This window comes from Centrocercus urophasianus, unplaced genomic scaffold (assembly GCF_019232065.1).
Source record: "Centrocercus urophasianus isolate 14NV4802_14NV808 unplaced genomic scaffold, USGS_Curo_1.0 seq_20, whole genome shotgun sequence".
Classification (NCBI taxonomy): domain Eukaryota; kingdom Metazoa; phylum Chordata; class Aves; order Galliformes; family Phasianidae; genus Centrocercus; species Centrocercus urophasianus.
This window is the reverse complement of record NW_024884756.1, coordinates 13,007,546-13,033,597: the sequence shown is the minus strand read 5'-3', so window position 1 is coordinate 13,033,597 and position 26,052 is coordinate 13,007,546. Positions and strand designations below refer to the sequence as shown.

General features: G+C 42.1%; 1 protein-coding gene across 2 annotated transcripts in view; it reads left to right on the top strand.

The window, feature by feature from the left end:
* CD28 (CD28 molecule) overlaps positions 1 to 15,180 on the top strand; it is a 29,739-nt gene extending 14,559 nt beyond the window's left edge. For both annotated transcript variants that reach the window (XM_042822177.1, XM_042822176.1), the window contains exons 3-6: positions 1,856 to 2,039; positions 8,769 to 9,122; positions 9,350 to 9,468; positions 13,671 to 15,180. In XM_042822177.1, coding sequence (XP_042678111.1) covers positions 1,856 to 2,039; positions 8,769 to 9,122; positions 9,350 to 9,468; positions 13,671 to 13,811 — 798 coding nt within the window. In that variant the 3' untranslated portion in view covers positions 13,812 to 15,180. The remainder of the gene's footprint in view (positions 1 to 1,855; positions 2,040 to 8,768; positions 9,123 to 9,349; positions 9,469 to 13,670) is intronic.
* The last annotated feature ends 10,872 nt before the right edge of the window (positions 15,181 to 26,052 follow it).

The following is a 26,052-nucleotide window of genomic DNA, read 5'->3' as shown; positions in this document are numbered from 1 at the left end:
TATCTATGTGTGAGTGTATATAACAAGTGACGCACAGGCAATTGCTCACCCTCCCTGATCGATGCCGAGACAGCCCCCTGAGCAGTTGGAGAGAACCAGATGAACTCCCACCTCCTTCAGAACTCCTTCTGTATATGGTATGAAATATCCCTTCAGTCAGTTTGAGTCAGCTGTCCTAATTCTGTTCCCCCCCAGCTCCTTGGGTCCTTCTTTGAGAACTGGTTCTATTTAGTAATCCTTAGCAGCAGCTATAAACACTGGTGTGTAATTAACATTATTTTTCTCCCAGAACTAAAAACATAGCAGCATACCAAACACTTCAAAGAAAACAATTCCATTACAGACGAAAGTAAGACATGGGTAAAAATCCCAAGCCCACAGTTCAGATTCCCTTTTACAAATCTCTTACCCACTTACTTTGGATTGAAATGTCATCTGTTTTGTGATGAAATGGAAAACTGCTTCCTGATCATGGCTCAATTGCGTTTTTAGACCTTTCAGTACTCTCAGAGTTCTATCTCCACTGAAATTGTAATAGTTTGGATTTCCATTCCTGTGACAGCAGACTCAAGAGCTCAAAGTTTGATTGAAAAATGGGGTAAGGATAGGACTGAGTGGTGGCTGAATTAATTCTGCAGCAGAACACCCTCAGGTAATGCTTAGAGTGTAGAAGGACAGGCTCAGAGTGTTTGTGAGGATAATGAAAAATTAAGGATGAGGGTATACTGGGGGGCATTTTCAGTTTCTTTTCCGAGATAAGCTTTCTTGTGGTTTGCATTGAGTGCAAGATTGCTTGTTGAAAGTTTAATAATTTCTTCCCCTAGCCTCATGATATCTTTAGTAATAGGAAATGATCATACTTGTGAAGTGACAGAGTCACACATTCAAATATGATTTAAGGATATTTATCCTTGGAAAGAGAGGATGTAATTTTTTTTTCTCTCTCTAAAGAACAAGGGAATTCCCAAACTTTCAATATTGCAGAAAATTTACATTGATTGCAATCCTTAAGAATCTTGTTAAAATTCCTAGACTACAAATGAGTACACCAGCTACAGCTGCTCTTAGATTATCCAAATGATTTCCAATAAGACACAGCTTAAAGACCTCAGAGGCTAGGAAGAGCAGCTTCCAGAGCAAAGAAGAGTAAGTATCAGTGAGGCCAAGAGATAAACTTGAAATAATAGGACTCTAATGAAAGCACTGACTGAGAAGTGTGCTTGCTGCATGCTGTATTTATTGAGATGCTAACTGGATTACAGAAACACTCATTTATAACTCAGGATTTTTTTTCCAAAAAGAAAAGATATGGTAGATCAACTACTTCTTGCACTGGTTAGTCTGCATTTAGGTGACAAGCTGACACAGAAAACTGAAAATGCACAATCCAAAATCACTTCTCTCACAATACAGTGGCATTCCTGGGCCTAGGAGCAGGTAGGAGCAAAACAGCAAGCCAAGAGAGGAAGAGTGCTGCTCCTAAGAGTGAGAAGAGATGAAGCTCACTAAGTTTCCTTAGGGACCAAGCTTGGCCAGCAGGAACTCAGAAACTGCTGTTTGCACTTTCCATGGTGATGGTATAGGAAGATGGCTATTCCTATATGTGCTCTTGGTAAAGGAGCATTTCACCTCAAAGGAAGTCCATTTCTCCCTCTGATGGGAGTGGCCCTGCAAAACCCCAAGCATAAGAAGGCTCCATGTTTCGGAGGGTGGGCTTGCACTGTCTCATAGGTGTTCCTGAATGCTGCAGAGGCACAGAGGAGGCTTCCCAAGGTTGAAGCCATCAAACAACTGAGTTTCCTGTTTGAACATTGCCGTTGTGGTTTCACTCGGCTGTACATCACGTGCCACACAGGGAGGAGGAGAGAAGCTGTGTGAGCTGGTGATGGTGCAGATTGCCCTGTGTGGACGCCCGTGGCGTGAAGCCCTGGGGAACTTGGCAGTGCCTGGAGGGTGGGGACAAGGCCACAGGCCCACCATCGTCACCATGCTGGGGATCCTCGTGGTGCTCTGCCTCATCCCTGCTGCAGATGTAACAGGTAACAGAAAAAATATGATTGTTTCCATGATTTTTCAACATTTGTATCATAGGAGAGGGGAGACAGTAGACAGTCTTGTACAGATCTGGATTAGTTTTGCAGAAATTATGTTGCATTTGAACATGAGAGAAGAGACAAAGCATGCTGCTGAGACTGCTTATGGATCGACTCAGTATAACCAGGAGGTTGATTTTTTTCTTCCATGAGTATCCCTTCTAGACAAGACTCAAGAGATATCTATTTAATCTGCAACCTCTTCAGATGCATTTGGAAACTGCTTATTTAGAGAGAGTTTATTTCACCTTTCCCTAGCCTGCACAGATTGTGCTTTGTGGCTTTCAACATCTGCTGGGGGGATCTGAGCAGAGCTGGTGCTGCGCCCTCTGGGGCCACTTCCAAGCCTGCTGTGGTCAGCCCTATGTCCCATTGTGTGCTAGCTTGGTGTGACCGGCTGCAGAGCTGAGCCCACCCGAACTCTCATAGCATCAGCAAGTGAAAGGAACAACAGTAGAGCTGCTTACTGAACTCAAAGTTAGGAGGATCGGAATTGCCGACTAATTGATTTTTGCATTATTTAGTAGTTTATTGATAATAACTAGATATGTTGCTTCTTTCTGAAAATATTTTTGGTAACACAAATGCCTAGTTGTGATTTAGGAATACAGCGTCTTAGTAAATCCTTCTGAATCTTCAGTTACCTGGCTGCTGTCTTTCGCTGATGCAGTGTTAGCGCGTTAAGAGCTACCACGTCTCTCCAAGTAGTACATCAAAATGCAAAGCAAAGCAAAGGGTGATGGGTTTTGCTAGGATAATCTTGACAATTTTTCAAATCTCTAGCTTGTGAACTTTTATTTGGTCTCCTCCAAATATCAGTGTGTTGTATTTTATGAGGAATTTACAGGTAGGAACAAAAATCTGTTTTCCAGTACAAATCTTTCACACACAGAATATCTTTAAAGAGTTGCTTTTCTAATACAAGAGATAAAACTCATTATATTTTTCCTAAATTGCATGTTGCTTTTCTGTAGTTCTAGTCCTCATGAAAGGCAATGTGATTTGCATGAAGCCTTGATCTATATTTCTTTAAGAGCTGATAGGCTCTTTTTTCCTTGTCCTTTTTGAGTTTTCATAATTCTCTGCTTGCAATATGGTAATTACTTTCACAGAAGGCCATTGGGTTGTCTGAGAAGACAATAATTCTAGGAGGGGATAGAAAGCAGTGATAAATCAATAGTTTTAAAACCATTTTCATGAGAAGTGAACATCTTTTAAACAACTCTTGAATTGCAAGAAAATACAACGTGTGTTTATCAGACACCAGGGTTATGCCATGATTCTCTAGACATCCGTTTACTTGCTTTGGGTTAAGAATTTCTACAGCAGCTTCATTGAAACCATTCAATTGCTTGAACAGAACCATGAGTTAGCTTACTTTTCAGGGCTTTCACCTATTTCCTTGTCTCTTCTTTTCATTTTGATGCTGAGATGAATGATCCTTGCTACATAGACAACGTTAGGACAAGTAAAAGCCCTGCAGAACTTCCTCAAACCACAAAATGTACTTTGTTCTGGTGAAGACAACTGAATCTGTCCTGTCATGCTTTTATTAGGCTGCACCACTGAGTCAAACTCAACGGCAAGTTGAGTTTGAATTGTGGAACCGTAAAGCTGGGAAGAAACTTACAGGATTGGATTGCTTATTCCTTCTTTTCAGTAGTATCGGTGTTTACAAAGCCTGTCCCTCTCCACCCTCATCATCCGCTTTCTGTCAGCTAAGTAACAGAAAACAGAGAGGCTGCTAAATACTTGGCTATCTGTTTATTTTGTGAAATAAAGTAATGTAAGAATGTTCCCACTGCAGAGGACCCCAAATGACCTCATCTTTTCAGTGCTTGCATAACATCCTGGCTGGTGTTAAAATCAATCTCTGAGTGCTAAAATCAGCCTCAAACCCACCAAGGTTACCAGAATGCAAAATGCAAGGCTAGCTGAGATTAGGATGACATCAACAAATTCTGGCTCAAAAACATCACAAACAGACAAAAGAAACCCTTGCGTTCAAACTAAGTTTAATTTCAGCAAGAACACTTTGCTTGGTGCAGTATTTGCATGAACGGAGTAAAAGTTAGTACAAAGCCAGTCTATCACATTAGAAAGGGTAGATCCCTCCAGCACTACACATAGACACAGCGTAGACACCTAAAACTGAAGTAACAGAGGAAGACTTTCACCTGGGAAAGAGTAAAGGCAACTGAACAACAAACCAGCAGCTGAAGAAACAAACAGCTTTGTTTATAACGTAGCTGTGTGTCTTTCCACTTGTGGACTAAATAAGCTCTTTGCAGGTTTCCCTCTCCACCCTCTCCAGCAGGGACTTAAGTGGGCCATTTCTTTACTGTGCTTAGAGAAATCCCAACTTATCCCAGATTCCTTGCTCTGGCAAATAGCTCCCTGAAGCCAACTGGCATGAAAAAGAAAGAGAGTACAAAATATTTTTAACATAATATTTTTTTCCAATAACTGATCATGATTCATGGAAAGTTCTGGAAAAAAAAAAATACAACCAACCTTCAAAATAGTTAGTTTCCATACTCTGTCATCTTTATTTCACTTTCTTGAGTAAAAAAAAAAAAAAAAAAAGAAAAGAAAAGAAAAACCTTCAATGGAGCTTTGCTTGCATGAAGGGTCTGTGATTGAGGAGGTAGTGTTTTTCAGAAAATATATATGAATTGGACCTCTTTCATGAGGCAAAAAAAACCCCACTTGTGGTTATAAGATATGATTAGCATGACAACATACAGAAAAGCTTAACAGAGATCTTGCACACCATTGCTTATAAAACCTACAGCCTTGAGACACATCAAAATGTTCTTACATTTCTAGACATTACAAACTTCTGAAACTGGACAATGATTTTCATAACTGCCATTTGCTGCCTGAGGCCAAGACAGATATTTATTACTATATAGCATGACTGAAGACCACTCTGGAAACAGCAGTTATAAACCTATTTAGGGGAAAATGTGCACTATTAGAAACATATACTGGATGTTTCAGAGTTTCACTATTTTCATAAACCCAAAGACAAAAGAAAAACTGTCTTTGTGAAGGGAAAAGCAGCTTCAGCTCAAGTTTGTTCAGAATGATTCAGATTCTACTAAGAATACGCTCAAATTCTATTCAGATCAGAAATCAAGTAAGGGTTGTTCGGCCTTACTTTGTTTTCCCCACAGAATGGGGAAATGACTGACTTTCTTCAATTTGAAAAACTGAGAGCTTGGAGACGCAGGATAACAGCAGGGCCTGACATGCCTGTGGGGCGAGCTTGCCTTGCCTCAGCCCTGCCCTGTTCACATGGTGCTAATTAGTTCCTATAAATGGAAAACAAAACACCTTCAATCCATTCAGATTTTACATGGTAGCGCCACTTTGCAAAAGCAGATTTGGTTTAAGTTTGGCTTAAACAAATCACTTAGGAGCAGCCCTTATTTAACAATCCACAAATAAACTTCTTCCCATTGTTTAGCTATCTCAGCACCAACAGTATGGGGCTGGGTCATCAACACTCAGCTGCCATGGTGAGGCAAACAGGCTGGGCCAGAAAGCCAGGATGTAAGGTGATGGAAACTATTTTTTTGGTGGATGCATCAAAAAGGTTGTTTGCCAACAAACAAAATATCACAGCAGGGACATAAATAGTCCAGAGCTGTAATTAAATAACAGAGCTCATGATGTGAAGCTATGTACTACTATACACCAGGAATCCAGACTAGCAAAAGTTCAAAGTAAGTCTCTGGGTTCTGCAGAACAGTCTAAAAAGCATCTGGAGGTGGTCCCTCACTGACACTATTTTCAGTGTTGTCTTTCTTCTGGCCTTAGTGATCTGATCAGGCTATGTGATAAACGTCCATCTGTTTTTCTGTAAGAACTTGCAGTGACAAAAAGGTACTTATTTGTAAGTACCTACAGCAAAAAACAAGCAAGTATTTTTTTCTGAGCCATAGTACTTCTGCAACTATCTCTTCAAGGCTGCCTGTTTCAGATATAAACTATGAAACAGAAAAAACCCTTCCGAAGGTGTATTCAGCTGCAATAGCCAGAGCTGTAGTGGTGGGCACTGGTGGGGTAAAATTCAAAATAATTCTGTCCCAAGTGAGATGCTTTGAGTTCTGCTTTTTTAACCAAAGAAAAATTCCACTGCAGACTTGTACCTTCCCACTTAGGCTAAAGTTTGATTTTCTAGAAAAAAATGATATGATCAAATAGCCTGTCTAAAGAAGTAGAACGTGAACCTCACTCTTCACTAGAATGCCTTATAGGCCTAGGGGAGAGCTTTTATTGGAAAATGCTGATTCAATGAAACTGAAATATTTTGCTGAAATGTCTTCACTGCACTGAGAATCCACCACAGGCAGCACCTTCAGTAGGAACCAGCCTTGTCTGCTGTTACTGCCAGCCTGCTCTGGGATTCCAAGATCCTGGGGCCTTTGTACTGGAAAGAATGGAAATGCTCACTCTTCCCCAAAACAAAAAGTTTTACTGTTTGGATTCCCTGCAAACATGAGATTTCTGAGCTGTGATAAGCTTTGCTGCAATCCTCAAGTTAGCTACACTGAACAGAGGGACACAAGGAGGTTGGGCTGCAAACTCCTTCTTTGCTAAAGATCCCCTGTCTCATATCTTCCTGCTTTCATGAGAAGAAAGGGCTGGTAAACATGAATTTTGGTGAGAAAATGAACAACTTCAGCAGTTTCATGGGCTGGGCTGGTTCTTGGAGAACCTGTTGGGCATGGTTTGTTTTTACTGCCCACACCCTGCAACTAGTTCTGACCAACTCACACATCTCTGTGTTCACTCCCTGTTCCAGTCTTGTGCGTTTCATGCCTTACAATTATTGCTGTGCCAGGGCATACCTTAGCAGAGGGCTTCTGGCTCAACCTCCCAATAGGCCAACAAGTGGATGGAGCCAAGGTTTTCACTTCAAATTTGTTAGACCTACACTCAAGTCCGTCTTTTATTTTGATTCAGAGCAAGGATTACACCCGAATCTCCCATGTCCCTGTGAATGCTGTGACCACCATGTAAGTTCACCATCTTCACTCACAGCTCTCATAATGAAAGCTGTGCAAAAAGAAATGGTTTAAAATGGAAAATGTGGCTTCACAACACTTGTGGATATACTTGGTAGTATCTGGTGTGGATATTTTCTGGATGTATGTAAATAACATGTCAATCTTATGAATGCATTTGTTTTATATGTCTTTTGGTGTGTGTGTCTCTCTGAAAGCAGAGCATATGACTAGACCACATGACTTCAGTGGCCTTTTTCAAGCTAATGTTCCTGCTGCCCTCTAGAAGCCTAGGCTCCCAACAGCCTTAAGGGAGGCATGCTGAAATTCTTGACCTGAAACTGAGCATGGAAATAAACCTGTGTACCATTCACCCCGAAGGAGTGTCCTCCCAAGAGGCCAGGGTGGTCCCTCTTCCTGTACATCTAGGAGCACACTAAGTGCATCCATGTAGTCCTAAATATTAAGTATATTGAAACACTTGTTTCCTGGGCACTGTAAATCTGCCCTCCTTCCTGCTCTGTTTTCCTTTCTATCCTCTTAAAGTATCCTCACATGGATTAAGTAGAATGAATGCAGGTTTTACAGCAGATTTTGGAGAGACATACAGTTGCCATTGTCTCAACCACAGCAATTCTCTGTGATCATCAAAGGCTGCTAAGAACTCCTGCAACTTGGACTTGCACGGAGACATATGCAATGGCATGCATACACAAAAGCACTGTCCCTGCTTCCGGCAAGTTCCTAGCTTAAGAACCACAGCTTGCTTCCTCTTATTTACAGGTCACCATTTGAAAAGCCTCATTTGTACAGGGTGGATTTTCTGGAAACAGTTGTCTTTCTGCACAGTTTGAGCAGTGGTTGTTTGGCAGTTAGTAGCACAGAGATCTGCATGTCAGAAAACACTTTCTGTTTACATATCAGTTTGGTCAATCCAAATTGAATTGTATCTTCATGTGACATGCTTTTTTACAGGCCATTCAAGTGCTAAGCGCCAATACGGTGTCAGATTAGTCAGCCTAAGTCCTTTGAGTGATTAAGAATCTGCTACTGCTGATAGCTAGAGAAATTACTTTTCTAAAATTGAAATTATACCAGTTCTTGCTTTTGTGCTTCTTGTCCAAGGGCCAAGTACTTGAAAAATTTCACAAAATTCCACTTGCAAACTTTTCAAGTCTGTCCTTGAACTAAAAAGCAAAGGTATGAATAATATTCTCTTATCTGATTACTTAACTGAGCATTTAATTCATGGCATTTTCACTCCATACTGCTCCCTGGCATTCTGCAGGCTAAGGAACAGATAGACCAAGATGGTCTTACACATGTATACACACTAACAAACAAAGTAGCCTTGTGACCCTTGACTTTAAATCTTCCTCACACAGGCCACTTTCTCTCATAGCGTTCTGACTCTGTGGAAGAACACCCTCAACCTCACAGTCTGCCCTGGTAACAGTGAAATTACTTGTGCATAGAGAGAGGATAGTTGCAATCAGAGCTTCCTTGAGTAACTGCTTCTACCGCATGGTGTTACATACTGCCTAGCAGGGAGCGCCAACAGAGAACAAGAGACATGGAGACAAGCTGAACAGGAGGCTGTGTGGTTCTGAAGTCTCTTAATATATCTTGCAAACAAGTGTTTTTCTTCCTTCCCTTTCAGAAAACAAGATTCTAGTGGCTCAGAGTCCTTTGCTCATTGTAGCCAATAGGACGGCAACTCTAGTCTGCAACTACACATACAACGGAACAGGGAAAGAATTTCGAGCCTCACTGCACAAAGGAACAGACAGTTCAGTTGAAGTCTGCTTTATTTCATGGAACATGACCAAAAGTAACAGTAATTCAAATAAAGAATTCAACTGTTGGGGAAATCATGATAAGGACAAAGTAATCTTCAATCTTCGGAATATGACTGCCAGCCAAACTGACATCTACTTCTGCAAAATTGAGGCCATGTATCCGCCTCCATATGTCTATAATGAGAAGAGCAACGGGACTGTCATTCATGTGAGAGGTAAGCTGAGAACCTGTACACCAGTGTCCTTCCTATACACACTCCCTATGTTTTGGATTGAGGTAGAAAAAATAGCTGGGTTGCCTCTCAAAATGAGAATTCCTGCTCCTGATTTCTTAAGAAAGGCATCTTAAGCAGCTGTATGATAAGATTAATACAGGTGGTGTGCTGGAATGAGGAGTAAACAAGCTTTGAAGTACTTAAAAGTTTTCTTTGTTCTTTTAAAGAGACACCCATCCAGACACAAGAACCCGAGTCTGCAACTTCGTACTGGGTTATGGTGGCAGTGACAGGACTTCTTGGTTTCTACAGTATGCTTATAACTGCAGTCTTTATAATCTACCGGGTAAGAAACTATTATCCTTTGCTTTATGTGCTCTTTGCCCCTACATGCTCTTCAACTCTCATGTTATTCTTCCCATACTTACCACAAATCCACTGATATCTTTCACATTAAGATCACAGTGCTTCTTCAGCCCAGATACATACTCACACCTGTGCTATGCCCCAAGAAAGCTGAAACGCCAGATGCACTCCCGATAGGCAGCCAGCCTCTTCAGTAGAGTCCTATGGCAATGTCAGTACCTCAGCAAAGCTGGGACACAATCTCCAATTCCAACTAGTTCTCCCTGTCAGGGAAATATCTCTCTACAGTCACTCCTGCCAAACCCCTTTGAGATGGGAGGAGCTCGCCTACAGTGAAACAATCTTCAGAGAACCCTCAGTTGGCCCCAAAACATCCACACCAGTGTTTTGTGCCTATGCAGCAATTCCCTCTCGTACACACTTTTTCTGACAGCTTGATTTCAATAGAACAGGGGCACCAGTGCATTGGTAGTAATTTACCCTAAGAAAGCAGAGAGAGTCTTGCAGTTCTCTATTTTTTTGCCTAATCCCTCTGGAGATTTGTCTGGCCCAGTTTGCATCCAGTCCAGCTTGGTTCAATACACAGCCCTACTGGAGTAGGGAAAGCATGAATTGTGGTGCAGAGGTAGGAGAATGCCACCTTCTAGCACAGGTCTTAGGGTCACCATCTCCCAGAGATGACTTCACACTTTCTGCTTCATGTTGGGAAGACTTGAAATACGATCACAGAGAGTTCTGTTCCTTGCACTCTGTCTCTCCTTGTATCACTGCCATTAAATAGTGTCATTCAACACATTATGAGGTAGTCTGTATAAAGGGTGCAGTCTTTCTGACAGGCCACATGCTGCACGTACACAGAAAACCACTCACACTACTAGCTGAAACTTGAGCTTTCTTAACTGTTTCACAAAAATACACTTGTTCAATATGTGCATATTTCTAATGGTTAACAATCAAATTGGACATTGCCATAGGAAAATACAAAGGCAGGTTAAGTGGTCCCTCTTAGTGCCTTGCTGTAGAAAGGAGACAGGAGACAGGAGAGCTGTGAAAGGATTACAGCAAACAGCTGCTGGTGTTACCGTGCTATGCTACAGTAGCTGTGCCTGGATGAGATACCATAGCTTCCAATCCATCCTTTAGGATCTGAAACCATTTTCACTCTGCTATTTTCACTTGGTACCTAATGGTTATGCACTGCACTACTAAGATGTCTGCTCCCAGCATGACTGACAAAGCTGCACTGTGATGCATGCTGCTTCCTGCATCAATTTTACCTGCTGTTATCACTGTTGGTGCTATTCTGATAACGTGTGCTCCAAGTGTGGATGTACTTGGAGTGCCGTTGAATCTAAACAAAACTGCCTGGAAGACATTGTAGATGCTAAAATGAGGTCCTTAAAACGGTATTTGACAGCCAAGGCAAGTCTGTTTCACTTAAGTTCCTGAAAGCAACTAAAGATGTGCTAATTCTTACAGTTCTGTCTTCCCTGGAGGAAAACTTCCTCTCGAGAAGCAGCTGTATTTCATCCTGGAATAATCCAGAACTCACTCATGCTAGCAAAATGTATTTCTCTCATGTGAAATTACCTCTTAGATTTTAATAGATGAATTAAAAATGTTTTTATGGAGGTAAACACAGAGAAAACTTTTCTATCTAATGATTAAATGCACCAACTGCAGTGCATGGCTTAAGTAGCACATAATTTCCACTCAACCCCTTGCATATATATAACATTAACATCAAAAAGCTCTAAGTGTCTCATAGAAATTAACTGCCTCCCTCTGCATGTACAGCTGTTAAGTTTCTGATACAAGCCTCCTCCAATTCTACAGCATCACATGCATATTGTGCTATATGCAATATATTCATATACTATGTATGTATGTGTATGCAGGAAGTGTCAGTTAAAACATTGTAAGAAAAAGTATAATCAGCATTAAGGAAAAAGAATGAAAGCACTTTACCTAGTTCCTGTAAGAAGGCCTTCATCTGTGCAAGAACAATAACCTCATGCACAGCCTGCAGGAACCACAGGTTCATACACTGCTGTAGCCACAAACTTCCTCTATCATGATAGGCAAATGATTTCATCTGCCTTCTGCTGCTCTCGTTCCTGAAGGGGATGCTTCCCATGTCTCACAGGGGCACTGCGAGGCAGGGATTCAACATTGGAATGAGATTTTTAAGGCTCTGTTAATGAGACGTATGAAAGATTAGCAGCAGCTCTGGTTCTTTTTCCTCTCAAAGGGATGCCCAGAACAACATATACATTATGCATTTCTACTGTAAGTGGTAGGCAAGCCATGATACGTAGGAGTAGCTCCAAAAGTAATGCCTCCAATTTTATTATTGTCCAGTGTTATTATTATCCAAAAGTAATGCCTCTATTTTATTATGTTGGCCCACAACACCAGAGGCAGATGGTGGTGGTACAGCAGTAGAGGTTGAACCTTCCTGTCGTTTCATTTTGTTGCCATGAGACAGATGGCAGCAGAAGGACAGTCTAACAAAATGGTGTCTGACATGGAAGTGTGTATGAAGCAAAGGTGTGTCACTGAATTCCTCTACGGGGAAAAAATGGCACCCATCCACGTTCATTGATGTTTGCTGAATGTCCCTGGAGACCAAACAATGGATGTGAGCATGGGGAGGTGGTAAGTTTCAACAGAGGAAACAGTGACATGGAAGAGAGGCCACGTTCTGGACAGCAATACGCAGCTGTCACATCACAAAATTAAGGTCATCTTGATCAGCTCATCAGCACAAATTTGGTGGATTACAATCTGGGAACTGCATACAGAGCTGAATATCAGCCTCAGTGCATTGAAAACAATGGTGGCTGTGTTGAAATACTGCAAAGTTTGCACCAGGTGGGTCCTACAAATGCTCACACAGGACCACAAATAACAGTGTGTGCAAGTTTGCCAGGATCTATTGAAGTAATTTGAGACTGAAGTGGCAGCTTCCTGGACACTTCACTACCAGTGATGAGACATGATGACACTGCTGTGAGCTGAAGTCAATATAGTAGACCATTGAGTGGAGATGTGAATTATCCATAGAATAAAACGTTCAAGGTACAACTCTCTGCAGGAAAAGTGATGTGCACTGTCTTTTGGGGTAGGGCAGAGGTGATCCTCTGGATTTCCTGGAATCCAGACAAACCATCAACTCTGACCACTACATCATGACACTGACTAAGCTGTAGACTGGAGCTTCCAGAGTCAGGAGAACAGAGAAGACGACAACCTTTCTCTTGCAACACAGTAATTCCAGGCCCCTTACCAGTTTGAAGACTGTAGAGCACATTTCTCATCTTAGAAAGACTGTCCTATCACACCCAGTTGTGTAGCCCAGTTTTGATGCCTTCTGACTTCCATCTCAGGCCAATAAAAGATGAACTATGTGGGCAACATTTTCCTAACAACAATGCCATTGTAGTGGCTGTGAAACAGTGTGTCACCTCTACTAGTGCTAACTAGTGGTGACTGTGTTGAAAAACTGTGTTTCGTAGCTGAGAATTTGCTCTATCAATTAGTGCTATTGTGCTATTTGTATGTGTTGTAACTTCCATGGAAATAAGCAGAAGGCATTGCTTTCAGAGCATACATACATAGCCCAGGCTGATTTTTTCGCTCTTGTTCTCTTCCAGTTAAGCCAATTTCTTTTCCTTCCTAATAAATTAGGGCAATCTTCACTGCTCAAGGCTGTATTGTTTCTGCTGAGTCATTCCTTAGCTGAGAACTTGCGGTGGGAGAGATCAGTTTGTATCCTTTGTCTGCAGCATTTCTTCACCTGGAAAACTGACACTACATCTCTCAGCAGATTAGCTGGACACTTACACTCAGGTTGGGCTTATTCTATGGATTATTTTATGAGAACGTGTGTTCTTTTATAACTGCTTTCAAACTGGAGGCTTTCTTATAAATATGTCTGCTTCCCTGAACCAATCCAGGACCAGGACTGCCAGCAGCTGAAATATCTGAAGGTTAGGTAAGATGACTTGTTAACTCGAAGAAAAAATCAAATGCATTATTAACATTTCTTATGTCTTATTAACACTCAAAAGTTCTCTGCTCTCCTCCCTGTTTTTTTTCCCCCTTTTAGGATGTTCACCACAGATAGGACAGACTAATTGCAGAAATGGTTTCATGCTTCTCTCACCCCTTCTCCCACAGCAAAAATCCAAGAGGAACAGGTACCGTCAGAGTGACTACATGAATATGACCCCCCGGCATCCACCTCACCAAAAGAACAAGGGCTACCCATCCTATGCACCAACACGAGACTACACTGCGTATCGCTCCTGGCAGCCATGATACCCACCAGCATAACACCACTATCCTCATGTGCTTCTAGGCAGTCACCTGCTCTTGGAATGGAAGGACAGCCTGTCATTTCCTCATCGTGTTTGTTACAATTGACCATGGATACCTACACCACAGCAAGTATTGGCTAAACTTCACTATTCAAAGATAAAAGATAAACATAAAACGGGGGGAAAAAGACAAAAAAGGATTGTTTTCCATGATGGCTGAAAACGTGGTGTAACTTGTTTTGAGGTTTGTCAGTGGGTAAGAAAGAAGGATGGCACTGGACCTCAGAGCAGGTCTCTTCCTAACGTGTGTGGGTTTTTTTGAGCTGCTTGAGGAATCTGAACCAGAACCACAACTTCTGACCTTTCCCAACAACCACTGCCTTAGCCTTAGCCTGTTATTTCTTTTCCTGCATGTTTAATCCTCCGAAAACATTGTTGCTATGAAATAAGAAAAAATGAAAAAAAAACCTGAACAAAACGCTTCCCTCTGAGCCCAGAGCAGAGTTTGAGATTTGAGACAAATGTTCAAAAGAGTTGGAAAAGTCAGTCAGAACGTAGCCGAGCAATTAGGCTATAGCACAAGTGGGCTGTCAGGGCAAAGCAAGATTGAAAGAAAGCTACTTAAGCATTCAGCATGTAAGTCCTTAGATTGTTCACTTTCGGTTTGTAAAGAGCATTTGAAGTCATAACTGAGCTACTCTACAGAGTGAGAAACCAATCCACCTGAAGAAGAAATCAAGACAAGTTGGACTGTGAGAAAGATTTGCCGTGACCACAAAAAACCCCAGTTCCTATGCTTGCCTACAGCAAGATGATTGAAGTCATATGGTGAGCATTAGATGACACCAATGTCATATTTGGAGCAGAGCTTTACCTCATTGATGAATTTTTGTTTCTATCAATAAGGCACTTTGTTGAGTCCTCCTGAATATTCATCCACTTCTTCTGGCACCTATGTTGTACCAGAGCTCCTTTGAGAATCAAAGTTCAGTTATGAGCAGCTAAAGACCACCTGAACCTTTTTTCCCATAAGCAAGCAGTGTTTTCGGTGTGAGAGTGTCCTCAGGTCCTACCACTGTGACCAGTGCCCACGTCTGCTCATTTGCTTGCCGGGACTGCTCTAGGCACTTTGAACTTCGTGCTCACTGAAGGTTATTTTTTATCTAAATACGTTCTTCAGGGATGCTCCCTACTGGAGTAGGGTAAAGTCTTCAACAAAGGCCTGTATCATTCCATTAATTAAGTATGTTTACATTAACAAGGCATCCTAAACTGTAACTGGGGTTGTTTTAGCATAAGATTCTTTTTCATACAGAGAAGATGAGATGTATTTTATAGGGATTACTGAATAAACAATTAAATGAAAAATACATCCATACTTCCACTTAGAAATAAAATTGGGATTGTTCAACATTTACATTCCTCCAAATCAAGATGAGAATATTCTTCCTCTCTTTGAGGGGAGATGACAAAAAAATAGAGATGTGGAAGTGTGGCAACAACTCGCTTTGATGTCTTAACCCAAGTAAAGCTTTAGGCACTTCCAAATTGGAAGTTTTGAGTTTGCTGACCAGGCCCTGGGCCATTCCTGCAGAGTCACATTACCACAAACTGTGCTCCTAGCAGATGCTGTGGTCAGGTGCTTGCTGTCCCCAACTGGGTGAACTCTGCCAAGGAGGCCCTGGGTGACACCACAGGCTGTATGGCTGCCCTTGGCATCACCAAAGGCCTTCCCAGAAGAGCCATGCTTGGCCAGCCATGAAGCTCATGGTGGCACTGGTAAGAGAGGCTTAGATGCCCACTGCCAGCAGCAGTGCTGAGTGTTTGGTACAGGACCGCTGTCTCAGACCCAGCAGACTCTGAGACTGCCCCTCCCTATGGCTTTGCACTGCAGCCGTGTCAGTAAGGAACACGTGCAAGGGTGGAGGGGAAGCAGCCAAGCAGAACCCACACAAGACCCTACACAGTCCTGGATTGACCCTCCTCAGTAGCCCTGGCAGCAGGATGCCGGCGCCTCGCCACATCCCTTCATGCTCTTTGCAGGGAGCTGCAGGCAGGCACAGCCCTCTGCCGGGGCACAGCTTTATCTTGCCTGGCTCAACACTATCCACAGCACCCCTGTTGTGTAATGCAACATTAACAAGTGCTCAGATTGTGATGCAGTGTGAAAAATCACATCTTCCAGTGCAAATGTAAGGTGAGATTGCGCATGTACACTGAAAACATAAGTGAGGGTCAATGGTCTTCATTTAATCTGGGTATGTATATTTTTACATGCAGATGTGTCAGATCTACATTCCTTAGAGTTTTATTATATATTTTGCAGTCTCCCTTTAAAATTATTAAGTGAATATGGTAAATTAAATCTTAAATAAATGCAGTGTGCCTGAGGCTTGTCAGTGGAAATTATTACTTTCTAAAGCAAATGTGGTATAATTTGTTTTCCTCCCTCTAACACTTTTGTACTCTCCATATTTAAAGTGTATCAATAGCTCCCAAGGCATGATACTGGAAAGTAAGACATGGAATATGCGGTACAAATATCAGTTCTATTGATTGACTGAAAAGAAAGGGAGATACAGGGAAACATCCTAAATGAATACTGAAAAAAAATGAAGTGAACTGGGACAGGAAAAGCCTAAGCTCTATGTCTAAGTGAACACTATCACTATTTTAAAGCACTGCAGTGACACGATTGCAGCTTGTTGGAGATGAGATACTAGTAAATACCTTTTATCCACCATTGTGAGGGACTGAGAGAAATGGTTTGCAGAGAATCAAGCCAGTTAAGCCTTAAGAATGGCTCTGCATACGTGGATTAGCATATATGACAAACAGAGCCATCCTAATTTATTCCATCTGGTCTCAGGCACTGAATAACGTGCCAGGACAGTCCTGGCTCTCCCTGACCCTGTCTTTGGGGTCTATCCGCTGTTTACAGGATGATGTAAAGAGAATCCTCCCTCTGCTGCTGCTCTGAACTTGGAAACTGGCCCTCCTGGAGGGCAGTGAGAGATCTATAGCGTTTTCTGCCTTGCAGACAGGGCTTAATACAAATGCAAATATCATCCTGCTGAGCAGTGATTTAATTTTTCATCCCCCTATCCTTCATGTTTGGATCTCAGCGTCAAATGAGCATCTGAATTGCAGTCATTGTAACTGAACAGCAATCAACATATGCTGCAAGGGGTCAACCACGGGTTGTGCAGCTCCAGCCCCTGCACGCTGATTCCTGTTCTGCACGTCTCCAGTGTAGCACAAACCAATGGTCTGACTGTGCTTCACTTCCAGCAGCCAAGCCCCTAGGAGCCCCAGGAGGAGGCCTGTGCTATCGTTACAAGTATTTTGAACCTACACTGCAGGGATTGTCAGGTTTACTGAAGCCAGAAATCTTGGGCATCCCTCCTGATTTGAATCCTCCCCCAAATTCCAATATTCTCCTCTTGTACCAGATGCTTCAAAATACCTCTTCTTTCTTCTACGGCTGTAAACGTGACCCCTGTACATCTGTCAAACAATATCACCTTCCTGCTTTGCATATCATCTCTTCTACTTTCAGTTCTATGCCAGACATAGCATTTCAGAAACTCATCCAATTTGTTAATCTCTGACATTGTTGTCCAACCTTCCACATGCAGCCGTGGCTACTTACTGGCTTTGAAGGCTGCCTTGTATGCCATGCTCCTCTTCACTGTTGGGGAAGGAGTTGCCACAGGAGATTGGAGCCATGCAGAGATTTGATATGCTTTCATCTTCTGTTTTAAGGATTTGGAGTCTTCCATCTCTTTGATTTTCCCAACATCTTCAGTTTTTCAGTCATGCCAAATAGCCACATGGGAATCCCACACACCACGTGCTTTCCAAAGGGCATTTAATTTCTGTACGTTTCATTTCCTGTGCATAGCAGCCTTTTGCCTTTTGCCGAGTTCACTGTGCTTATATACCTGCCCTAATAGCAGAAGCAACTTTGACTCTTGATGATATGTTTGATACTGGGGACAAAACATTTGAGCTCTAGGAGCACAGAAGCCAATCTGCAGAGCTAAAGATCAAATCTTTCCACTTTCAGCAAGGCTTTTTCTGTGTGACTGGAAAACAGTTTATTCAAGATGAATCACAGGCCAAGACAATTTTGTTAGTCACTCACACTAACCAGAAAACAGGTTAGGTTAATGAGTATAACGGCAGCTTTGTTACGGTCCAATAAAGAGTGGGAAAGCACTAAAAACGGTATTATGCAGTAAACCGTAGCCAAAGTCAGAGTCTGTAAGGGTCTGTGAGAGGGAAACATTACTAGCTGCTTATCTTGATGCAAATGGATTGTTCAAAATCAGGCGCTTTTGTTAGAGCATAGCATTGCAGCATGTTGCTACTCCAGCCTCAGGGGCACACAGATAGCCTGGTGTGGTCAATTTGGCAGACAAAGCGTTTGGAGGCTGCCAATTATATACAAACCTATTTGCAAACAGACATAAAGTTGAATGGTCTCAAATTCTTTCTTTTTCTTATTAACTGTATCTTCAGGAGCAGAGCAATGGATCTTTGTTCCCCTGCATGTTAATAAAAGCAAATCACAGCTCTCTTTTCAGGTCTCATAAACTCTCCAGGGTCACCTCAGGTTTTGGGAGTTGTCTCTGTCTGATTTATTTGACCAAATAAATGACCAGGAATTTTCAAATGTCACCATTTTCCTAGCCATTATAACATTTTGTAGCCACACCATTCCTGCTCCTCACTATTCTTTTGTTCCTTCAAGGAAACTATTCTGGATCAGTTTGAAAGGTTCTAATGGGCTGGAACAACTCTACTTTTTCAGTCAGGAAGGATCACTGCAAAACCAGCAGAAACAAAGGGGAAAACAAGCAAATTCTAAGAGTACGTTTGTATGGAAATAAACATCACGGTTGGTTTCAACCTAGTAGGAGGATCAAATGTCCTTTTTACAAAATTCTCAAAGAAAGACATTTAAGAAATGACGTACTGAGGCACCTGACAGGAAGAGACAAAGTTGCCAAATGAAATATCCAAGGCCATAAGGAAGCTCCCACTCAGCCTCCTCTTCTCCTGCTTAAGAAGGAGCCAGCTCTCTCAGCACAGTGGCACTTAGCACTGCCTGCAGGAGCCGTGCCCCCCCACCTGGACACACATACCTGGAAGGTGCGGCCCCCAAACTTGTGCCCAGCAAGCAGCAAGAGGCCATGGTGCTGCCTCAGCACCTTCTCAGCACCGATGCTGCAGGCTGAGCACAAGCAGCAGCCATTGGCAGCCTAACTGCACCACAGCCCAGCAGCATGATGCACCCACGCTGAGCAGCACACGCATCTGTGCAGGGTGAGGGAATGCAGGAAGTGGCTGTGCACTGCATCCGTACACAGCCATGGAGGGAAGGGGGCAAAGACAGAGGCAACATGCATGGGCGAGGCGGGGGTGAATAGTAGCTCAGTTAATGCCTGACAGCCTGGTCAGTGCCCCATTAAATTAGATCATTCTGTTGTGAGTCAGAATGAACTCATTTTCCTGCTATGCTTGCTGCCTGTGACAGCCCTCAGGCTATTTTAATATTCAAACACCAGTGGTCAAGATGAGAGCTGTTGTTTTTTCCTTTGCTAGTGAAAATGATGAAGTAGGCTTGCATTTCTTTCTGAGCTTCTTGGCCCAGCCAACTCAAAATTGGCTGCAGAATGGAAATTGTTCCTCTCTTTGCACAGCTCCTATGCATAGGGGCAGAATGTTAACTTTGGGAGCAGTATCCCCAGCTAGCTCTTCTTCTCATTAGCAGCATGCCGAACTAATGCCAGTGTTTTCTTGTAACAATAGCACATGAAACTAAGAAGATACAGAACTGGGCAGGAAGGGAATAGGCAGCTCCCTGCTGCAGGCACACAGTGTTGATGCTAATTTCAAGTCCAGTCCCATGATGGAGCAACCTAGCAGTAAACATGGCAGAAGCAAAAAGGGGTTAATGGAGAAACCACTCTAAAACCTCTTTAGTGGAACTCTGGAACAGTCCCTCAGGGAAACGGCAGTGAAGAAACCAGCCACAGTATGTGCTGCACAAAAAAGACTTCTGCTTCTCCCTGGCTGTATACTGGAAATAACAGCATTAAAAATACCTAGGTTTTTCTTGCCTTAATAAGCACTTTCTACAGCATGGGCTGCTCTGCACCAATGAGGAACTAGCAGCACTGATGGGGAAAGCCATGCTGGGTCCTATGAACTGTCTGAGGCACAATGTTGAGACCCAGGAATATCTTGAGACAAAAGCAGCAGATGATATTCAAAGGGCAGTGGCCAAATAAACCACGGCAGGCTGGAAAGGCAGGACAGCTCAATGGCAGACCGCAGGAATAGTGGAGCTAAGTGACTCCAGGGCTTGTCTCCAGCAGCTAGAGAAATGCATTAGTTTGGATTGAAGCTCCAATAAATTTCCAATAAAAGCAGTCCTTGGAAGGATGGAGGTTCTGTGGTTATTTCCTGAGATTATTCAAATTAAACTAACAATGTATATACGCTTGATCAAAAAAAGGTTTTTAAAACATCCCTATTTCTGCCTTTTTTCCTTTCTTAACTAAACAATCTGTTGCTTACAGCCCATATATTTCATATCCAGTAGAAGGCTTTATCGTCAGTATCCCTATTAGGTGTTTTGTTTTTGTTTTGTTTTGTTTTGTTTTGTTTTTTAATTTCTGCATTTCTGTTGAAGTTCTGCAATCTGATTTCAAACCACTGAAGCAGAGAAGCAAAACGAGAACCAGGATATGAGCAGAGGATATCTGTACTGCAGCTCAGCGCTGCATGACAGCACTGACATACTGTGAAAGAAAATGAAGTTCAAAGAGTCCACAGGTTACATGAGCAATCTGATCTGTGAGGAAATGTCAGTTAGAAACGAGCAGCACAAAACAGCTCTGTTTTCCTATTGCTGTGGCTTTGCTTGGTGACGATGACATACAAAGATTAAGTGTAACTGCATGAGCTCCAGTTGTTTATCTCCTTTACTATCATCGCCAGTAAGTGAAGGAGATGTGTGGGTGTCACCTGCAAAAAAAGAAGTTGCATTTCTGAGAGAATAACATCTGCAGATCAGAGAAGGCGAATGGTCTTGTTTAATTCATGCATATTCAGTTTCCTTCCTGTCACTAATCTGCAGCACTGAATTTAGTCTCCTTGATTTCCCTAGCTTTACTATATTGGGAGAGAGTTCATGAGAGTGGTAGACAGAGTGACTTGAGCAACACCAGGAGTCCGCAGCAGCTACAGATCATTGAGGTCATTTACAAATCACTGAGATAGCCTGGCTCCCACGGCATGGAATTTGATTTTTGCCCCCCTCACTTCCTTTCTGCAGATCTGTGGGGATTTGCAATAAGAAAAGCTATCTGCTGTGCAATCGGTTTAAAAAAGAACATTGTGTTCAGGATTGCTAGCAGAAACTGGAAGCCCTGGGTCATCACCCATGACATAAATATGAGCAACTGTGTAGAAAATGTAGAAAATATGGTTCTTCTGTACTTGCATGTTTATGTCTGTGACAGAGTGAACCTCTGCACACAGTTAAAACCGCTTGCTGCATGCATGGCATGAGACATTACTATTTAAGCAAGGTTTAAAGAAAAGACATCTCCTGGATTGGAACTACAGAGAAATACTTTATGTATGAACATGCAAACAATTATACTAGCAGAATCATAGAATCACAGAATGGCCTGGGTTGAAAAGGGCCACAGTGACCATCTAGTTTCAACCCCGCTGCTATGTGCAGGGTCACCAATCACTAGACCAGGCTGCCCAGTACCACTTGAATGCCTCCAGGGATGGGGAATCCACAACCTCTTAGGGCAATCAAGCTTCTGTCTTTTCTCTCCAACAGTATGTACGTACATTTAAAAAATAATAATTACCCACAGTAGGTGAAAGTGACATCAAGCACAGTACGCTCATTGGATGTAAAATATCTCTAGATTTACGACGTTTGATTTGGCTGTGTGCTGACTTGCTGGGATCAAATCTGAGATACAAGAAGTACCATGAAACTGAATCAAAATAAATTCAGAGTAACTGTATTTGAAAGAAAAAGGTTTTGGTTCTTTTTTTCCAGACTCCATATTTGCTATATAATTTGTTCTACCCCGGGATCCTGAGGTATTACTGAAAAGACTCCTTAGCACTAAGTGGTGAAAATACTGACATTCAGTTGAAACATTCAGTTTCAACTGCAGATCAGGGAGTGGTTTCCCTGTGGTTCTGCTATAGCTTTTCATTAAGCAAAAGGGCATTTTATATTTTCTGCACCAGCTACAGCCCAGTCAAACCAAGGACCTGGCTAATTCTTCTCAGCCAAGTGCAAAATATGACATTAACTCTCCCCACTAAACAGACCTCTTTGCAAAAATTAAACTCACTTTTTCTTGATAGCTGCCATAATGAATGCTTCTTGCAAACAAGTTCTTGTGTCCGTTTACTGAGGAGAGGAATCCAACTGGTGGTAATGTGATTAGTTGGGTGAGAAAGTTGCACAGCTTTGCAACCTGCTGTGGGAGTGTCTTCTTTCCTCATGTAAATGCTGGTTTGCAATCTGGGTCAACAAGCTGATAGTTAACATGTCTAGCTAGATAACAGCGCAAGAAAAATATTATAACCAAAGACCCATGAAATCTGAGGCACTGAGTTGCCCAGTGTTCCCTCTGGTTGAATGGCATGAGCACTAGCATCTGAGTATCATTTTCAGATTTTTTAGGAGTGAGTTCATGCTGTAATCCCTCTGGGCTTCGGATCTCAGATGCATAGACTGCTAAAACACAGCAAACTACTGAAGAATCCAAAGCAGGGGGAATACTACAGGGGAGCAAATTGTTTAACTTGCTAAAGGCAAACAGTGTTTACACTGGGAACAGAAAACTGAGAAATTGTGGAATGGATGTTGCAGGTGTTGGAAGTGCTGCCAATGTAGTTACTGTGCATCCCTGGGGATTCAACCTCATTGTGAATGCCAGCTTGCATACAGGTGTCCCTCCTCTCCCTGCTGAAGTCAGTGGGGCTTGGCCTGTCCGGCCCCTTCATCTTCATCTCTGCTAGGTCATCATCTGCAAAGCACTTGTGCTGATGCGATGTCATGCTACAAGCTGTATATGTGATGTTCACAAATCATCCTTATGACAGCAAAGGAGAGATGTGCCACAATCCCTGATTGAGGATATTTAATATGAATTTTTTTTAAAAAAGGAAAATTTAGGTGGAAGCACAAACAGGGAGGTCTTCATCCTGTGTGTGAAGCTCAGCAGCTGTGAGAGCAGAAAGGAGATTTGGGACTCTTCATAGCGTTTGTGAACTCTGCCTACTGCACCACACCAAGCTGGAACTCACAACATGTGTGTGTGCGTCTTGGGGGGTCTTGGCCCCACAAAAACAGGAAGAACTAATGATTTGAGCCAGGAAATGTCCAGCCTACTTACAGCTGCTTTTTCACTTCTACATTTCATCCACAGCTCAGATTTCGCAGCTGGGTTTCCCAGGTACCAGCTGCAGAGCACAACAATGCTTTTAACAGCCCATGGCCTTCTCCTGTCTTCCCCAGCCTTGCACCACCATAAATGGCCAGTGGCCAGAGTGTGTCTGTGTGTCCTGCATGGACTGCCTGCTTCTCAGGTCCTAGTCCATCTAATCAACAATAAGGTTGCTTTGTTTCTTTTCTTTCATGGTGAGCTTTTCTGTGGTCACAGAGTTGTCCATCTTCCACAGACTTTCCATAAACCAAGCTGTCTCCTACATTTTTGGGCAGAGAATCACAACATTTGATTACCAGGAAATGAGGTTGGAAATGAAAATGAGTTTCATTTGAAAATGCTGCTGTGGAAGTGAAGAAGTAAAGGAGCACAGCAGTATACTGTAGTAAGGGAGCAAGGCAAACTGAACGCAGCAGAAAGCCAAAGGTCCATAAGGCTGGACTGTTGTGACCATCACCTGTTCCCATCACTCTTCAGGAAAGATCAGGAATATACCTCATTTCAGAGTGAGGAAGCACATGAAGGTGATGCATCCAGATTGAGAGCAGGTTCAGACTAATTCACATGTATTATTTCTTATGAAGATCGCCAGGGAATAGTCGGAGCATCCCAGGCTTTTGTAAACCATGGAACTTGCTTTGCATACCAAGATTACATTTATCTGCAACTTATTCTTGCACAAGTTGGAAGCATGTTAATATGTAGCAAGAATAAAGACGTGTGACCAGCAAATTAAAAAATTCATACAAGTCTGTATATATTGTAATAAAAATGACTGTTAAGTTTAGAAGGTGTTACATCCTTAGTCTGTTCCTCAGCAAACTTCAGCACTGAAAGCCATGGAAGAGAAAGTATTAACAAAACAAAAGTGAAGTTGTAAGGACTGGGACCAAAACAAGAACAGGTTCTTGTTTTCTTCCTTCCACACTTCTTTTCTGATGGGCCTTGTATTTACTACTTGGAGCATATCAGGCCATCACAGATTTGGTCTTATCATAGTTTATTTTTCATTTCTCTTACTTACATGGCTAAGCAAGTCATTGTCAAAGAGAAGGCAAGAAGGCAGTATCAAGACTGCTCTATAAGGGATATCTCTTATTTCACAACCTGGAAAACACAAGTAAATCCCTCACGCTGCAATTAAGCACTGTGCTGCTCTGAAGCATTTGCACAAAGAGAGGATTGCTGATGTTTGATTCAGCTTCTGCAAAGTCACAGTATTAAGGGTGATAAAAGGAACAAGAATAGAGCGAGTTTCAGGCAACCAACACAAGCCAGAAGACAAAATAATGTATCTCAAAGGCAAGAAGATCTTTTATGGTTCTCTAAAAGCTACCCCTGTTCTCTGGTTGGCAAGTGCGGCCCTTTCTAATGGGGAAAACATGCATGAGAAAACTTGTTATTTGAAATCTGCCTTCTTACAAACTTCATCCCACTAACTCTCTAGTCTCATCCTGGGGGACCCAGAACTCTTGAGGCTTTCTACATGCATTTTGCATCAGATCATAAGCACGCAGACTTATGCTCCATCTGGCAATGGTATCTTGTTTCCAACAGACCTAGCTACTCCAAATGAAAATATAAAGCCTTCATGATGCACTAACTTGTCCTGAAATAAATGCGTTTCTCTCATTAGTTAGCAATCATCTTACAGCCTTTAACAGGAGCTTTGAGAAATCATAATTTCCATTCTTCTGTAACTACAACCATTGTGATCACAAATATACACTTATAGGAATATCCAAAGATGTATTTTTTCACACAAAGATGTATTTTTCAGTACAAGCTGAAAACTGATATTTCTGTGTCCTGATGAGTTTAAAGGGCAAAAGTAAAACAGATGAGATCTGATTGACCGAGAAATAGAATACAAGAAAATATAAAAAAATTGTAATGTGATGGGAATCTGTGCCTGTTTTGCTTTTACTCTAGGAGGCATATATAATGTTACCACCTTCTGTGCTTAGCTGAATTTATTTTCATTCCACATCTCTTAGCGGCACAACACTGAAGTGTCAGTAGTGACTGTATGGGATAAAATAGCATAACATTTGGAAGTGGACCCATCTGTGGCTTTTTTCATAACAATACATATAACTTAAATTTACTGTAGCCAGCAATCTGCAGAGAAGCATCTCAGATTTCTGGCTAAGTGGTCAAACAATCTCTCTCCTCCTGGCTACTTTCACTTTCATTAACTTCCTCTCTGTTCCCATGTAACACTCTTGAAGAGTTTTGGTAGGAAACTGTCAGATTCATGTGATGGAGAGATTTCTTGGCACAGGGAGAGGTGATAGCATTTCCTTTCCTTGTAAGATACAATGCCTTCTCCTGCCAGTATGTGACTCAGGCCTAGAACTTGTATTTTATATCTCACTCTGGCTTTAATTGCAGCATTGTAACCACTTCATTCATTGACTGCAACAGTCTTCTTTATTACAAGCTGTAAAAGAGCAGTAATAAACCCAATGGCATTATGTAGTGTAGTCTCCAACTCATGTTGTTATTCACTCTCTCAAAGCTGACTCTGCTCAGGGGAAGGGATTGCTGCTTAATTAACCTTTCTGCAAGGAAGAAGTCTTAGTGATTGGATCAGGTTCATTTAGATTTCGACAGTTATACTCTATTAAGAAAAAACCTTATATTTCAAAGGATCAAAACAAATGTCATCTACAGCCCATTGGCCAGGTTACAGTTGTGCTTGCATATATCGACTGAGAGGATACTTGGTTGTAGTGA